Source organism: Cynocephalus volans, chromosome 4 (genome assembly GCF_027409185.1).
Source record: "Cynocephalus volans isolate mCynVol1 chromosome 4, mCynVol1.pri, whole genome shotgun sequence".
Taxonomy (NCBI): Eukaryota; Metazoa; Chordata; class Mammalia; order Dermoptera; family Cynocephalidae; genus Cynocephalus; species Cynocephalus volans.
The window spans coordinates 106,137,506-106,156,236 of record NC_084463.1 but is presented as its reverse complement, the minus strand read 5'-3'; the positions used below and the strand labels follow the sequence as shown (position 1 = coordinate 106,156,236).

The window sequence follows — 18,731 nt, the reverse complement described above, 5'->3', positions numbered from 1 at the left end:
TAGTTTAATGATTTCAGTTATTAAACTTTTTTTTTTTGACCGGTAAGGGGATCGCAACTCTCGCCTCGGCGCTACCAGCGCTGCACTCTTCTGAGTGAGCCACGGGGCCGGCCCCAGGTATTAAACTTTAATCCATTTAAGTTAATTTTTGTGAGTATAAGGTAGGGATCCAACCTCATTATTTTGCACGTGGATACTCAGTTTTTTAAATGCTGTTAATGGAAGAGAATATCATTTCCCAATGTGTATTCCTGGCAACCTTGTCAAAGATTAAGTGACCATATATGTATGGGTATAATTCTGGGTTATTTATTCATCTCTATTGGTTTATGTGTCTGTTTTTATGCCAGAATGTCCACCCTACCTAAAGCAATCTACAGATTCAGTGTAATCCCTACCAAAATTCCAATGGCATTTTTCACAGAAACAGATAAGAATAAGTCTGAAAATAAGAACGGAACCACAAAAGACCCCAAATAGCTGAAGAAATTCTGAGAAAGAACAAATCTGGAGACATGACACTCCCTGCTTTCAAAGTCTATTATAAAGCTATAGTAATCAAGTCAGTATGGTGTTAGCACAATTTGTTTAGTTAATAAATATTTAAAATTGACTGTTTACAATAGCCAAGAGTTGGAACCAGCCCAAATGTCCATCATCAGATGAGTGGATAAGGAAAATGCGGTACATCTACACAATGGAATACTACTCTGCTATAAGCCATTTGCAGCAACATGGATGGACTTAGAGAAAATTATATTAAGTGAAAAAAGTCAGGCACAGAAAGAGAAATACCACATGTTCTCACTTATTTGTGGGAGCTAAAAATAAATAAATAAATACACAAGCAAATGCTAGGAGAGGGAAGAAGACATAACAATCAAAACAATTCTTTGAACTTGTTAAGACAAGTGAACAGGTATGATGTTGATGGGTGGGGAGGGAGAAGAAAAGGAGGGAATGAGGAACTGGTAAAGGGACATGAAAATCAACTACATTGTATACTGATAAGTTAAAATAAAAAAAAATCAAGAACTTCTAAATAATGAATATTTAATGTGTGTGAATAAACAAAAGTTGCTTCCTTTGTATCAAACCCAGACCCTCTAGAATTCACCAATGCTTAAAAGAAATGCACACACACAGAGTTATACACACTATCTTCAGTGTTCTTAGGTCTCTAATAAGGAAGTGGCTGAGATAACAAATACCAAAAAAAAAAAAAAAAAATCACTATGGACATTGAGAAAAAATGGGTCTAAAACTACCAGAAACACAGATTCTGAAACTTTATTTTCTTATCTGTTTCTGCCTAGACTTCCCACTGTAAGTTTCTCCAGTCCCTTTTTCATGTGTAATATATTCTAGTAGACAAAGTGGCAACAGACTGAGGCTTATTTTATTCCTGGTTCTGCTTTTTGCTCAAGTGAGGCTAGCGGAGATTATTTTATCCTCCTTCTGAAAGGAAACAAAGGAAGATTACAATGTTATTTTGTGTTTGAATAGAAATCTGAATAAACTGAAAAGTAGAGGAGAAATCACTAGTGAGAATGTCTCTGCTATGCACAGCAGCTATTTGTGGTATAAAAAATGTCCATGCTTAATGACACCCAGTTTCATCCTTCTTCATTCCTGCTTCTGGGCATCCCAGGTCTAGAAGATGTGAACATCTGGACTGGATTACTTTTCTTCGTGTATCTTGCTGCACTCTTGGGAAATACTGCTCTCCTGTTTGTGATCCTGACTGAGTACAGTCTCCATGAACCCATGTCCTACTTTCTGGCCATGTTGGATTTCATTGACCTGGGCTTGTCCACAGCCAACATCCCCAAAATGCTGAGCATCTCCTGGTTCAGTCTCAGGGAAATACTTTTTGGAGGCTGCCTTTCTCAGACTCATGATTGTGTTTCTCAGATGCGTGATTGTTCCACTTGAGTTTCTCCTCCTGAGGCTGCCCTTCTGTGGGCACCATATCATCCCTCATACTTACTGTGAGCACCGTGGATGTTGCCTGGCTGGCCTGTGCCAGCATCAAAGTGAACATTATCTTTGGGCTTGGCAACATTTCTCTTTCCTTGAGTGTGCTCCTTCTTATCCTGTTCTATGTCAGGATCCTCTATACAGTCTTCAGCCTGCTCTACGGGAGGGTAGACCTTTAGGACCTTTAAACTCCCAACACCTGCGGCTCCCCCATTGATATTATTTAAGCATTTTTACTTCAGCATTTTTCTGTCTCTTGACATACAGTTTGGTGTTACAATATTCCCTGACATATTTATATTTTCTTGGCCAGTTTACATGTATGTGTTCGACCACCTTTCAATCCTGCAATGGGCTCAGGACCAACCTAATTTGGGAGCACATGCTGGAGATTTTCTTTTACTGATAGCTAACCATACAACTGAGAATGTGCATATTTAGACCATAATGTAATACAATTGTGTTTGAGTGAGCAGGACTGAAGTCATGCTGGGACATAAAACTGCCTGAGCTGCAAAGCGGGTGGCAGGATTTTAAAAAGGACAAGTTTTTTTTTTTTTTTCCTCTTCAGTCTTTCTTCCCATCCCCTGAGTTTCTTATGTTGCTTTCTAAATAGAAGAACAAGACTGAGAAGCTAATTGTTACTTTGCAAAGCTAACGGCTCTTTCTTTGAAACTCAAGGTTTTGAGAAGTGATCAAGGCCAAAGGACTGGGAGCGGACTTCGGACACCAGCCAAGTCCATCTGAGCTCTGTGAAGCACAACTATACAAAGGACTGCAGAAAAGATGGTTCTGCTTTGGAACAAATCAAAATATTGCAGGGTCCTGAGATAACAGTGAAGACGAGAAAAGAAATCAGATGAGGCTTTGGCGAGACCTTGTGCGTGACTCATAGACACGGACCCCTCATAGCTCAAGTATTCTTCTCTCCTGCTTTTCACCTCCCACATTCCATTCCCTCAACCCCTCCTTTAAAAACCCCTCAGTATATCTAAGTCTTTTGAAATGGGACAGCCTACCATCTCCTTTAGCTGAATACATTTGCTTTTCTAACACCAATTAATTGACTTCTGGGTTTCTTTTTTCTTCTCAAGGGGACGGGCAGCCAGACCTGAGTTCAGTAACGATTGTATATTCAGTAGGATGATTGTAGTAGAAATGATAGCCAGTATTGGTGTGAATGTAAAGTAAGTGGAATTCTTATATATTGTTGGCTGGAATAAAAAAATGCACTGCTACTTCAGAAAACAGTTTGACAGTTTTTTCAAAAGTCAAACTAAGTATTCCATGTAACCCAAGATTCCACTCCTAGGTCACTTCCTAAAAGAAATGAGAATATATGACCATATTTTGTCATGTATTTATAACAACATTACTTATAATAGCCAAAAATATAAATAATTGGATATTATGACATTTATGTATTGGTTTTTGTCCATGGTTCCTGGCTCATGCTACTTTACGACCTTTTCTTGCCTTCCTTTTACTGGCTCCTTTTTCTCCCAGAGGCAGGAAATTCTCTGACCTACCATAGCTGATTGTAGGTCACCCCCATTTCAGGAAGAGCCTGGTAGGAAGAATGCTACACAGAGAGGTCGAGAAGAATTTGAACAAACAGGCCTTCCTGGGTTTCCCCATCTAGTCTACTAATATTAAATAATACCCTTTTTGTCCAATCACATTTCTACATGGTTGCCCATGCTTCAATCATGCCTATGTAATGAAGCTTCCTTAAAAACCTCAAAACACAGGATTCAGGAGCTTTTGGATAGCTGAACATGTGGAGGTTCCTGAAGGGTGATACACCCAGGGAGGGCATGGAAGCTCTGTGCCCCTTACCCCACACCTTGCCCTATGCATCTTTTCATCTGTATCCTTTGTAATATCCTTTATAATAAACCAGTAAACATAGGTACGTATTTCCCTGAGTAGTGTGAGCTGCTCACGCAAAGTAATCTAACCGAAGGAGGGGATTGTGGAAACCCTGATTTATAACTGGTTGGTCAGAAGTTCCAGATGTCTGGAGTTCTGAATGGCATCTGAAGGGAGGGTGCAGACTTGGGAACTGAGCTCTTAACCTGTGGGATCCGACACTACCTCCAGATGGATAGTGTCCGAATTCATTGGAGGGCACCTTCCTGGTGCCCACTGTGGAATTGTTTGTTTGCTTGCTGGTGGGGAAACCCTCCCCTCACATTTGGTCACAAAGTCAGAAGTTGGTCTTCTGTGTTGATGGTTGTTGTTGAGTGAGAGTATAGAAAAACACTTTGTGTTTTTTCTATATACTCATATAACAATCAAAATTTTCATCAACATAGAAACGGATAAACACAAAATGGAATACTAAACAATAAAAATGAATAAACTGTTACATACTACAAAATGAATGAACTTTAGAAACATGAATATGAAAGAAGCTGAATATAGAAGACCATATATTGTATTGATTCATTTATATTAAATATAGAGCAAAGACATATCTACAAAGACAGAAAGTAGATCATAGGTATACACAGTAGCATACCATGCAAATATAATAGGACTGAATGTCTGTGTTCCCCCCCAAATCACATGCTTAATCCCTAGTTCAGTGGTATTTGGAAGTGGAGACATTTGGAGGGCTTGACCCTCATGAATGGGATTAGTGCTCTTATAAGAAGAGATAGGAAAGAGATGATCTCTCCCCACCCCCCACTTTCTCTGTCTCTCTCTCAGCCCTGTGTGGATATAGTCAGAAGGCAGCTTTCTACAGTCTAGGAAGAATGACCTCATCAGACACTGCTCATGACTTGATCTTGGATTTCCCAGCCTCCAGAATTGTGAAAAAAGAAATGCCTATTGTTTTAGTCACCCACCCAGTCTATAGAATTTTTTTTTTATACCAACCTGAACTAAGATAATACTCATTCAAAGACTGAGTGCTTTCCCCCTAAGATGAGAAACAAGACAAGAAACCTTGCTTTCATCCCCTGCTATTAAACGTAGTACTGAAATTTCTAGCCAGAGCAACTAGGTAACAAAAAGAAATAAGAACAATTGTATTGGACAGAACAAGTAGATCTATATTTGCAGATGCCATATATATAATCAAGACAATTATGAGTTAATAAACAAATTTGGCAAAGTTGCAAGAGACCAGAAAAACATTAAAAAAAAAAACTAATTATATTTCTATGTACTGGCAATGACTGATCTGAAAGGAAAATTAATAATTTCTTTAAAGAAAAGAATAACATACTCAGGAATGCATTTAATGAGGGAAAGGCTAGATTTGCACAATGAAAACTCAAAATATTGCTGAAGAAACAAAAAATAAATCTAAATAAATGCAAAGAGATCCTGTGTTCATAGATCGAAGACTTAAAATTAAGCTGGCAGTACTCTCCAGATCAAACTACAGAGTTTACACAATTCATATCACGATTCCAATGACCATTTTTTTAAGAAATGTAAAATCAGATTCTAAAATTTATATTGAATTGCAAAGGGTTTCAGATAGTCAAAATAATCTTGAGAAAGAACAAACTTGAAGGACTCATACTTCCTCATTTCAAAACTTTCTACAAACTACAATAATTAATACAGCACGGTGCTGGTATAAGGACTGAAGTATATATGAATGGGATATGATTGAGAGCGCAGAAATAAATTCATTTATCTACTGTCAAATATCTATGGCCATGACGATTCAGTGTGGAAAAGAATAGTCTCTTCAGAATGTGGTCCTGTGGCAAATGGATATCTACATGCAAAAGAATAAAGTTGAATCCTTTTATCATACCATCTAAAAAATTAACTCAAAATAAATAGCAGATCTAAATACAAAAAACATAACCATAGAAGTCTTAGAAGAAAACATAGGGGTACGTCTTTTTGACCTCATGTATATATTTTTTTAAAATTTTTATTGAATCAAAATTGATTATACATGTTTTTTTGGTTCAACATTGAGATATATTGATCAAATCAATACTACTAGTGTATATATTGTTACAAATCGCACTTATTCTTTTTGCCCCTTGTCCAATCTCTCTCTATCCTCATCTCCCTCCCGTCTCCCCTTTTTTTTTTTTTTTTTTTTTAAATTTTTATTTTTATTTTTTTTTTAAATTTTATTTTGTCGATATACATTGTAGCTGATTATTGCTCCCCATCTCCAAAACCTCCCTCCCTTCTCCCTCCCCCCCTCCCCCCCAACAATGTCCTTTCTGTTTGCTTGTTGTATCAACTTCAAATAATTGTGGTTGTTATATCTTCTTCCCCCCCCCCCCCGGTTTGTGTGTGTGTGTGTGTATGTGTGTGTGTGAATTTATATATTAATTTTTAGCTCCCTCCAATAAGTGAGAACATGTGGTATTTCTCTTTCTGTGCCTGACTTGTTTCACTTAATATAATTCTCTCAAGGTCCATCCATGTTGTTGCAAATGGCAGTATTTCATTCGTTTTTATAGCTGAGTAGTATTCCATTGTGTAGATGTACCACATTTTCCGTATCCACTCATCTGATGATGGGCATTTGGGCTGGTTCCAACTCTTGGCTATTGTAAAGAGTGCTGCGATGAACATTGGGGAACAGGTATACCTTCGACTTGATGATTTCCATTCCTCTGGGTATATTCCCAACAGTGGGATGGCTGGGTCGTATGGTAGATCTATTTGCAATTGTTTAAGGAACCTCCATACCATTTTCCATAGAGGCTGCACCATTTTGCAGTCCCACCAACAATGTATGAGAGTTCCTTTTTCTCCGCAGCCTCGCCAGCATTTATCGTTCATAGTCTTTTGGATTTTAGCCATCCTAACTGGGGTTAGATGGTATCTCAATGTGGTTTTGATTTGCATTTCCCGGATGCTGAGTGATGTTGAGCATTTTTTCATATGTCTGTTGGCCATTTGGATATCTTCCTTAGAGAAATGCCTACTTAGCTCTTTTGCCCATTTTTTAATTGGGTTGCTTGTTTTCTTCTTGTAAAGTTGTTTGAGTTCCTTATATATTCTGGATATTAATCCTTTGTCAGATGTATATTTTGCAAATATTTTCTCCCACTCTGTTGGTTGTCTTTTAACTCTTTTAATTGTTTCTTTTGCTGTGCAGAAGCTTTTTAGTTTGATATAATCCCATTTGTTTATTTTTCCTTTGGTTGCCCGTGCTTTTGGGGTCGCCCTAGATTTCTTCTCTCCTTCTGAAAGAATAATGGTTACTCTGTTGATTTGTTGCCTAGATGATCTGTCCAATGCTGAGAGGTGTGATCAGGTCCCCCGATATTATCATAGAGCAGGTACTTCTGTCACTCTGAAATGGACTTTGTGGAGAGAGACATCCTCTTCTTTTCTTTATCTCTGCTGGTGACTCTCCTTGTGACAATGCACTCCAGTGGCTGGTGGTCCATCTGCATGGTGGTTGTGGTGTCTAGCCACTTTTGTGGCAGCCATGGTTATTCTGGTAGCTGTGGTGGGCCACCCACATGGAGGTGATGTTTTCAGCATGCTCCTTGGTACTGGAGGTGTGCCTAGTTTTTGAGGGGGGGTCCAGTCCCTGGATCCATGCCTTGGGTCCCTAGGCGAGCCCCAAGGTGCTGGCAGTGTGCCAGGTTGTAGAAGGGGGGTTTGGTCCCCAGCTCCAAGCCTCAGGTCCCTGGTCAGGCCCTGAGGTGCTGGCACAGTGTGCCTGGTTGTATGAGGGTGATCCGGTCCTGTTCTCCATGCCTCAGGTCCCCAGGTGGGCCCCAAGATGCTGGCGCAGTGTTCCTGGTTGTGGGAGGGGTTTCCAGTCCCTTTCTCCATGCCCCGGGTCCCTGGGCAGGCCCTGTGGCACTGGCATGGTATGCCTAGTTGTGGGAGGGGGGGGGGTCCGGTTTCCGGCTCCATGCCTCATGTGCCCTGGTGGGTCTCTAGACACTGGTGGTGTGCCTGGGCCAGAACTAATTTTTTGTCCTTTGCTTACTTCTAAAATGAGGGAACTTCCTGTGGGAACCAGTACTTGAGCTGTGTGGTTGAGCAAAATTGCTGCTTTGCTGCTGTTTCCCTAGGGAAGACATTTTGTCTAGTCAGGTTTTAATGGTTGACCTTATAGGTACTTTCGGCTTTCCAGAGACCCAGTGCACCTGATCTGGGCCTGAGTTTTTCATCAAACTGCACTCTACGCAATTCTATATTCCTGACTAGTCTCCTCTGAGTGGTCCTGTGCTGATTGGGGGGTGGATTGGCTGTCCGTGCTGTGTCCCAGTGTCCTCCCAGTGGGCCTGTCTCCCCCACCACCTGTGCTCCAAACACTTCCCATGGGGCAGGGCCTGTGTCTGTCTCTTGCAATGACTCACTAGCCTCTCAATGGCTCCCCTTTTTCAGCTGTTCTGACTTCTCACTTCTGCGTGGTTCCACGGGAACCTTATAAGTGGTCTTGCTGTCCTGGGAGCCACCAAGTCCCTCTTCTCCCCTGCTGCCACCAAGTGACTCCAGCCGAAGGGCACAGCTGCAGCTTCTGCAGGCTCCTGCTCCATATTGTCAGCAGTTTCAGCCTTAAAGTGGCCGCAGCCTCAGCTCAGAGCAGTTTTTTCTTTCTCTCATCGTGGTTTCTCCCGCCTTCATGAACTCTGTAGGTCTCTTGTCCTCTTTCCCTGAGCTCCAGTGCCCCAGCTTGTCTGATGTTACATTTTTATAGTTGTAAATTGGTTGATTTGTGGGAGAGAGCAATGCTGGGGACCGTCTATTCTGCCATCTTGACCGGAACCTTTTCACGTTTGGATTTTTAATGGATATGAGCCTTCTTGCCAAGAATTATTCTTCTCAGAATTCAGAAAGAAATTTGAAAAGAGGATAGTTTTTGTTTGTTTGTTTTTATGTCATGTCTCAAAATGTTCCAAAATCAAGGTCTGCTTATGAGTTACCAGTATTTTTAACTTTAGGCTTGATGGTGTACACTAGTTTTCTATTTCATCTACAACAAATTACCAAAACCTATAAGTGGCTTAAACAGCACAAATTTATGATAGTACAATTCTCGAGGTCAGAAGTTTGAAACAGGCCTCACTGGGCTACTGTAAAGGTATCAGCAGGGTTGCATTCCTTTCTGGAGGCCCTAGGGGAGAATCTATTTCCTTGCCTTTTCCTGTTTCTGGAAGACACTGCATTTCTTGGTAGGTAGACTCTTTCCTCCATTTTCCAAGCCAACAATGACAGATTGATCTTCTTACACTGTATCTGTCTTACCCTTCTTCCATTGTCCCATGTCTCTCTCCTTCTTGACCTCAGATTTGCCAGTGGTTTCTTAGAAATGACACCAAACCACAAGCAACACACAAGTTTTTTCAATATCTTAATGGTTTTATATTTACAGCCTTAATTTGATCTTTGCCTTAAAGGACCATCTCTCTTTTTCAGATTTTTTTTTTTTTTTTTTTTTTGCAACCAGGAGAGGCTGAGTATGAAAATTGGTTTGGTTTTTTAAACCAGCAAGTACTGGTGGCTCCTTTATATTTCCTTTAAATTTTGGTTGAAAACAAAATAATCCCATTTTTAATCATCTCTGTCTATCCCAATTCATTATACATAGCTGAAATAAATTACTTTGCACTTTCAACATTCTGCCTGGAAGTCTCTTTAGTCAAATCCACCAGAGTATTTTGAATGTTTTTATTTTCCGTGTTTGAGGGCAACCATTTGGCCAGCCTTTCTGTCTTTCAATAAAAAAAAAGGGTTTCTTCATTTTAGCTCCCAATTCCGTCTTCCCTACTTTTCTTCCTGACCTCACCTTCGGTCTTATTATGGCCCATCAATCTTTTACTGGATCCATGGCTCCCAAACCCATGATATATGTTTTCAGTTTTATTAAAATAAAACTTAATTTGAAGTAGCAAGTTCTCTTTTGTTTTATTTATTTATTTATTTATTTATTTATTTTCCTGTGTATAAAGCATCCCAAAACTTGATTGTGTAAAACAAAAAATCAAGTATTTTATTATATTTAAAGATTCAGTAGGTCAGGAATTCAGAAAGAGTTTAGCAGGGAAGACTCTTCTTTTCTCTACAAAATCTGGAGACTCAGTTGGGATGACTGAAATGGCTGAGAATGACTTAAACAACTGGAAGACTACAACAGGGAGGTCTTGATGACACAAAGCTAGTTTCTTCACTTACATGTCAGATGCCTTGGCTGAGATGATGGTTGGATGGGCTCAGCTGAGCCTCCTGTGTGGAACAGCTGCCTGCTGGTCCCATGCATGGCCATCTTAAGGGTAGTTGGATCTCTTATTTTGAAGTGCAGGCTTCATAGAACAAATTTTCTTAACAGCTCATGTAGATGCTTGACCTAAGCTAAGCAGTAATATAGTGTCATTTCTGTTTTACTTTATTGATAACTTGGTGAAAAGAGAGTCAAATAATTTGTGGCACATTTTTAAACCACTGTATTAATTTTGATGATTTAATTTTGTCACACACATCTCTAGTGCTTATTTCTGCATTTTTAAAATTCTTTTGTTCTATGTGTTTCAATCTGGTTATTTCAGTCTCACTAATCTATTTCAGTGGTCAATGAACTTTTTCTGTAAAGTGTCAGATAGTCAATATTTTAGGCTTTGTGGGCCATGTATTTATTATTTGAGCCATCTGTCATTTATTATTATTCTCCTTTTTCTTCATTAACCATTTATTAATGCAAAAGCTATACTTATCTAGATGACTGAAAAAGAACAGCTATGAGACAAATTTGTCCCACAATTTATTGTTTTCTAATTCTTGTTCTAAGATTTTGTAAGGATAACCAATATTTTCTTATAGTCATTTGTCAAGTTCTTATTTTTTTCTTTTTCTTTTTTTATTTCTAGAATTTCCTTTTGATTCTTCTTGTGGATCCAGTTGTCTTATAAAATTCTCCATCTTGTCATTCATTTTCTTGAACATTTTAACCACAGTAACCCTAAAGTCCCTGTATGATACATCCAATATCTGGTTGCCTTGTGGTTAGGTTTCTATTTTCTGTTTTATTATCTTTGTCTGCTTTCTTGGTTTGCTTGGTAGCTTTTTACTGAAGACAAAATAATTTATTTTAAAAATTGTCAAAGCTTTTGAAGACATTAATTTTCTACAGAAAATAGTTATTTTGTTCTTTGGCAAAATTCATCACTATATAATCTTTGTAAGACTCTATCTTGTCCAGGGATGGAGCTTTCCAGGGATTTTTACTGTGCTCCATCTTTTTTGGCATGTCCTGAATACTGATCTTTATCTCCTTAGCATTACAAGACTGCCAAAATTAATTATGCTGTCTTTATGCTTTTACCAATTGCCTCATGCAGGTTTAGATTTAGGAAATGGTTCTACGAGAAGAGTGGTGTAGATTTTCAGGCTCACTTCTTTGCAGTTCTTTTTGCGATGAGATCTTCGTTCCTCACGTGCTGGCTGCTTTTGAGGCCCTCAAATGCAGTTTTTTTTCTCCTATCACTGATAATTTGGTAAAACTCTGCAAGATTTCTTGAGTCTAAGTGGCTTCACTATGCCCTGGTCAGCAGCCTTGTTCCCTGCTCCTGTAATTATTAAACAATCCGTGGAGAAAATGATGAGTAAGAAGTTATGCTCATCTTAGTGAGCTTCTCTCCAGGAACTTGGCCCCTCATGTCTTTGTGGCCTTATGTAGCCTTTTACTTGCATGAGGAGTTCTTGGAAGTAGAGCAAAGGGATTGTAGACATGTCAAGATTAAATAATAACAGAGAAGATGTAGACAAAAGAGCAAGGGAAAATTGATGGATCATGTCACTGAAGAAGATGGCAAAGACTCATCTTAACTGCCCAGTTGTTAAGTGGGAGCTTAGACTTAAAAATTGAAAAGCATAAAAGATATTGAATTTATCATTGGAAGGAAAAAAGTAGATAACTATTGCTCCATAATTCCAGTGTAGGGAGAGGTTTTCTAGGTGAACTCTCCAATGAATATCACTTAGTCTATGCCAAGATCCCAGGGAGTCTACAGTCTCCATCCCAGTGGAAGCAGAGCTAATGTACCGCTATAAATGCTTATTTATTGCTTAGGAAAGGGTGGGCCCAGAGAGATGTTAAATGATCTTTTCAAAGTTCAGCCTTTCAGAGACATTTGGAAAGAAAGGTAAGGCTGTGTTATACTGGTTAAGACTGTGGGAAATAGCATCTGAGATGGTAAATGAGTTCATGCTAATATAGAGATTGGGAGGAAAAACAAGTGTATGATACAGAGAGTTGGAAAAAAGATGAAGAAAGGCAAGCTTTTGGAATTGTCCATTTTATACCCTTAGGCTCTCATGGCCACACATGTCCCACATGTCCCACATGTACATATATCTTTGCATCCATAGTCTTACATATGCAACTACAGGTGAGATAGAGACAGAAACTGTATCTGCTCAGCTACTTTTTCTCATCTTATATGCAAGAGTACTTCAAAAAGTTTGCCAAAAAATAGAATTAAAAGGTAATATGAATTTTTTTCATGAACTTTTTGAAGACCCTCCTCATATCAGGGGCCAAATGTCAATATCAAGATGTCAAAGACTATGTTTTCCTTAGTAAATTAGATCAACAAGGATGTTTTTGAGCAAAGGAATTCACACATAAATCATGAAGCATAACCATGAACGCTGGTAAAGTTTGATTTTTTAGAGTTTATTTTGTTTATTTTTAATAGAATCTAAGACTAAGGTGAGAAGTCAGCTGAGAAATGGGATAACATATGGATAGCTTAGGTCATTTTATAACAGCTTATGCCGTGTTTTGGGAATTAGGCAGAGATAAGACAAAAAGGTGTAGAGCAGAATTTCTCAGTTTCAACACTACTGACATTTTGGGCCAGATAATTCTTTGTTCTGTGGGGAGAGGGGCTGTCCTGTGTATTATAGGATGTTTAGCAGCATCCCTGGTATCTACCCACTGGATACTAGTAGCACTTGCTCCAACATGTGATGATCATAAAAGTCTCTAGTCATTGCCAAATTTCCCCTAGAGGCAAAATCACGACTGATTGCAAACCACTGGTGTAGAGAATCTTATCAGTTACAGGGCGTGAAATGGTGTTTATGTATGTGGGACAAGGTAAGTAGGTAAGTGGACGCTGCGGAATATAGCAGAGTAACTATGACCATGATGCAGAATTGGGAAAATTGCTGTTGACATAGGTTCACTCTAACACATTAGAAATCATGGTCTCAAACAGGAGAGACTGGGGCTTAGTCTCATCATGGTACTTGGCAAAGATTTTAGGGCCTATGAATATATATTGGTACAACAGAGCAGTATATATTTATGAAATATATAGGTGACTGGTTTTCTCATTGTTGATCAATTTGTAAATGCAACCTTAGGAGGGCACAAATTCTGGGGAATGATCCTGGAAAATCAGGCTGAGAACAGGATAGGCTTCCATATTTGGATAAGACCATAATAATTCTACAACATAATTCTCTAGGCAGAACTTGAGAGTGACCCAGACACTATTCATTTAAAGGTAGAGTCATCATTCTCCATAATCTGGAGAACGTCACATAGAGGGCCACAGAGTCCAAATCCTGGATGGTAACACACCTACAAAGTAGGGCTACTGATAATTTTGATTCTTATTCTCAAATTGTACATAATTTTCTCTCTACCAGGAATAAATTCTTATACTTCTTTGTCTTTGATCTGTTTTACCTCCTTCATGGAGCTTCTTTTATCCTAACCTACACTGATGGCATTTTCTGTACTTTTCTACCATCATGCAATACTTTATTCTGATGTTATTTTTTGGTCTCCCTCACTACATTTTGAGAACATCAACCAAGTTTCATTCAAATTTTCTATCAAAATTTCTATTTAATGTCCCAGATTATCCCTTCTTTTTGCTACTTCTAATAGACAGCATTCTTTGCTAAAGAATGATGCTATCCTGGGTGAAAGGAGACCATGATGCTTTTCTTATGCGCTCATCTCTGACTGATACCACTCAAATATGAACTCCCACAATTTTCAGGTGTCCATCCCGAGAACCTGTCATTTTCACACTGTATTCAAAACTGTCTCGTCTCTGGAAGTTACTCAATAATGAACTTCTCCTTTCTTGGTTGTTTTAAGATATTAATTCAGGATAAATATATCCAACATTTTCCCACGAATGCTAGTTGCTATATAAAAATTCACTTAATAAATTACTTTGTGCTTCGTACTTAAAAGGGGACATTCGGGAACATCAAAATGTGGGATAGAGGACAGCTTTATTGGATTCTAATCACAAGGGTGTCCAAAGTGACACGTACTTTTCCATGTAAAAAGCAGGGTTAGATAGGATTTGAATAGAGCACAAGGAATTAGAAACTCTTTAGGTATCCCTGGCTGACCTTCAGAAGATAGCTTCTTTAATGAGTTTGAAATTTTGTTTACTTGATGAATAATGAAATAATTTCAATTTAAAATATTTTATAAACCAAGTTTTACCCTAACTTTAAAAGTGCCTCTGCAAAATGTCTTCATTTCTGTGTCTTTATTCTTGATCTAAAACATTCTGGATAAAGATAGCTCTTGGAAGACCTATTTAAGATAGAAATTATGTTACTATTCATATGAACCGTGCTGTTCATTGTAATGTCTTCCCTCTCTTACTCTTTCACTTAACCAACATTTAATCTGAGAATTTATATGTGTGAAGAAGTTTTGGGTACACGACTAAACAAAAGTAAATCTGTAGTCTCTGTTTTCAGAGTAAGATACTCAGAAGTATAAAGGAGAAATCGAGGACTGTATTTTAATGGAGATATTAAAATATTTATATTCTCATCAAGAGGAGAATGGGTTGGATTACATATGCTAAATCATTCTTCAATTATATTAGACGCAGTACATGTACTACCACCAGATGCAAATAACAAAGACCTTTATTATTCTCACTTATTACCCTGAATATTCACCTGACATATGGGTCTTTTTCCCTCCACTCTTCTTGATCAAGATTTTATGAATGAAATGATCTGAGAAAGAGTAAGGCTGGACTGACTCCTGGAGCCATCTGATGTTCAGAAGAGGATGGCAGAAAAGTGTTGATAACATTGACTAGAAAAAAGAAAATATTACACTATTATCTTGCATTTTAATAAGAGTTTGGAAATAGAGGTGGAGCAAGATTCACTAATGAGAAATCAATATCTAACTCTAATATGCACAATCACCAAAACAGGCAGGGAGAATGTCCATTCCTAATGACACCCAGTTCCATCCTTCTTCATTTCTACTTCTGGGAATCCCGGGGCTAGAAGATGTGCACGTCTGGATTGGATTTCCCTTTTTCTTTGTATATCTTGTTGCACTCCTGGGGAATTCTGCTATATTGTTTGTCATTTGGACTGAGCACAGTCTCCATGAACCCATGTACTACTTCCTGGCCATGTTGGATTCCATCGACCTGGGCTTGTCTACGGCCACCATCCCCAAAATGCTGGGCATCTTCTGGTTTGGTCTGAAGGATATATCTTTTGAAAGTTGCCTTTCCCAGATGTTCTTCATCCACTTCTTCACTGCCCTGGAGAGCATTGTGCTGGTGGCCATGGCCTTTGACCGCTACATCGCCATTTGCAAACCTCTTCGATACACCATGATCCTCACCAGCAAAATCATCAGCCTTATTGCAGGAGTTGCTATCCTGCGAAGCCTGTGCATGGTGGCTCCACTGGTGTTTCTCCTCCTGAGGCTGCCCTTTTGTGGAAATCGTATCATTCCTCATACATACTGTGAGCACATGGGCATTGCCCGTCTGGCCTGTTCCAGCATCAAAGTCAACATAATATTTGGTCTTGGGGATATGTTTATTTTATTATTGGATGTAATTCTTATTACTCTTTCCTATGTTCAAATCCTCTATGCGGTTTTCTGCTTGCCCTCCTGGGACGCTCGACTTAAAGCTCTCAACACCTGTGGGTCCCACATTGGTGTTATCTTAGCCTTTTTCACACCAGCCTTTTTCTCTTTCTTGGCACATCGTTTTGGTCACCACATCCCCCGATATATCCACATTTTCTTGGCCAATCTATATGTGGTTGTTCCACCAGCCCTCAATCCTATAATCTATGGGGTCAGGACCAAGCAGATTTGGGAGAAAGTGTTGAGGATTTTTTTCCAAAAAGGTGGCTAATCATTGGTAGTCTTAGAATACTTATAGTTCATATATCCATATGCTCATTAAAAGGAGTTTGCTGCCTAAAAAGATAGAAGGCAGGGAGCAAAGGTGAATATGAACAGCAATGACATTCCTTTTTCACAGCTGTTTGAGTTTAAGGATACTGATGAGTTTATTGGTGATAATACTATAATTTATAAAGATTGCATGTTTCACAAAGTACTTATATTTTATTGTTTGTTCATGAACATAAACTTATGAAGGAGTTATTCTCTCATTTGCAGATCAATAGTTCAATGTTTAGGACCGTTAAATGTTACCTCTGAAAATCCCGCTGTTAGTGGAAGGTAGATAATTAAGCTATATAATTTTTAAATTGTAGCAGTGTCTAAATGAATAAAGGGAATATGAAAGCAACGGAATAAAATTTGTTCCAGGATTATAGATAATATTTGTGGAAGGATCCTCAAAATAATAATAATGACATTATTTAACTCATTAGCATTCACTATTCTGAACAATTTACTTATATTGACATACTTGCATCTTATGTGAATTCTATGATGTGGTAACTATTAATATTTCCATTTTCATATGAGTAAACTGGTTCAGAAAATTCTCTCCAACAGATTATGATTGAGAGTTTGGATCCCAGAACGCAGAGAAACTGAAGAAGCCATGCATTTAGAGATGGACCAAAGAGAGCAGGGAATAATGGTGCATAATTATAGAAGATACATTCACTAAATTAATATTTATGAACTTCTATATATGCCAAGTTGTATTTGGTTGTTTCTTGAAAGACAGGTGAGAAGACTGAATCCTATGTCCTGAGAAATCAATGATGAGAGGATACTAAGGTTAGGAACATTATGCCATATATTTACATACATATATATATATATATTTTTTTTTTGAAGAGGCGTCTTAGAAACTTTGTAATCATTTACAATAAATATTTCAGATATTAGGCCAATATACTGAGGACAGATACTGAACGAAAATGAAAACATATTTGACTTCTTTTCACTTTCTGTAATAAACATATGGGAAATTATTCAACTAGTCTGTAAAGAGGTGTCATTAATCAATCAATCAATCAATCAGTCAATCAATCAATCAATCAATCAATTAATTCTTAGCTCCCACGAATAAGTGAGAATGTGTGGTGTTTCTCTTTCTGTGCCTGATTTGTTTCACTTAATATAATTTTCTCTAAGTCCATATATGTTGTTGCTAATCGTAGTATATCATTCTTTTTTATATAGCAGAGTAGAATTTCATTGTGTAGATATATTGCAGTTTCCTTATCCACTCATCTGATGATGGACATTTGGGGTGGTTCCAACTCTTGGCTATTGTTAATAGAGCTACAATAAACATTGGAGTACAGGTATCCCTTCAGCATGATGATTTCCGTTCCTCTAGTATATTCCCAGCAGCGGAATAGGTGGGTCATATGGTAGATCTATCTGTAATTTTTTGAGGAACCTCCATACTATCTTCCATAAAGATTGCAACATCTTGCAGTCCTACCAACAGTGTAGGAGGGTTCCTTTTTTCCCGCAACCTCTCCAGCATTAATCATTCTCAGTCTTTTGGATATTAGTCATCCTGACTGGAGTGAGGTGGTATCTCACGGTGATTTTGATTTGCATTTCCTGGATGCTGACTGATGTGGAGCATTTTTTCATGTGTTTGTGGCTGTTCATATATATATTCCTTTGAGAAATGCCTTTTCATCTCCATTGCCCATTTTTTAGTTGGGTTTTTTTTTTTTTTTTGCTGTAAAGTTGTTTGAGTTCCTTGTATATTCTGGATATTAATCCTTTATCAGATGTATATTTTGCAAATAATTTCTCCCACACTGTTGGTTGTCTTTTCACTATGTTAATTGTTTCTTTGGCTGTGCAGAAACTTTTTAGTTTGATATAATACCATTTGTTTATTTTTCCTTTAGTTGCCTGTGCTTTTGGCATCATATTCATGAAGTCTATACCCACTCCTACTTCCTGGAGTGTTTCACTTATTTTTGTTAAGGAGTTTTATTGTTTCAGGATGTATACTTAATTTTTGAATCCATTTTGAGCTGATTTTGGTATATGGTAAGAGGTATCGGTCTAGTTTCATTCTCCTACATATGAATATCCAGTTTTCCCAGCACCATTTGCTAAAGAGGCAGTGTCGTCCCCAGTGTGTAGACTTGGTGCCTTTGTCAAAGATCAGATGGCTGTAAGGTGTATGGCTTGATTTCTGGGTTCTGTATTCTATTCCATTGAACCATGTGTCTGTTTTTATGCCAGTGCCACACTGTTTTGGTTATTATAGCTTTGTAATATAGTTCAAAGTCAGGTAGTGTTATGCCTCCAGCTTTATCATTTTTTTTCTTTCTCAGGACTGTTTTGGCTATCTGTGATCTTTTGTTATTCCATATAAATGTCTGGATAGTTTTTTCTATTTCTGGAAAAATGGTATTGGAATTTTGATGGGAATTGCATTGACTCTGTAGTTCACTTTGGGTAATATGGACATTTTCACAGTGCTAATTCTTCTGATCCAAGTACATGGGATATCTTTCCATCTTCTTGTATCCTCTTTATTTTCTCTTAACAGTGGTTTGTAGTTCTCATTGTAGAGATTTTTCAC

The 18,731-nt window shown here is 38.2% G+C and overlaps 1 protein-coding gene and 1 pseudogene across 1 annotated transcript; both read left to right on the top strand.

Annotated features, from left to right (window-relative positions):
- Positions 1 to 1,590: 1,590 nt before the first annotated feature.
- LOC134376372 (olfactory receptor 52E8-like) lies at positions 1,591 to 2,159 on the top strand (annotated as a pseudogene).
- Positions 2,160 to 15,155: 12,996 nt separating this feature from the next.
- On the top strand, positions 15,156 to 16,100 carry LOC134376371 (olfactory receptor 52E8-like). The gene has a single exon (XM_063094951.1). It carries the CDS (start codon positions 15,159 to 15,161, stop codon positions 16,098 to 16,100), a length of 942 nt encoding a protein of 313 aa, XP_062951021.1. The 5' UTR covers positions 15,156 to 15,158.
- Positions 16,101 to 18,731: the final 2,631 nt, after the last annotated feature.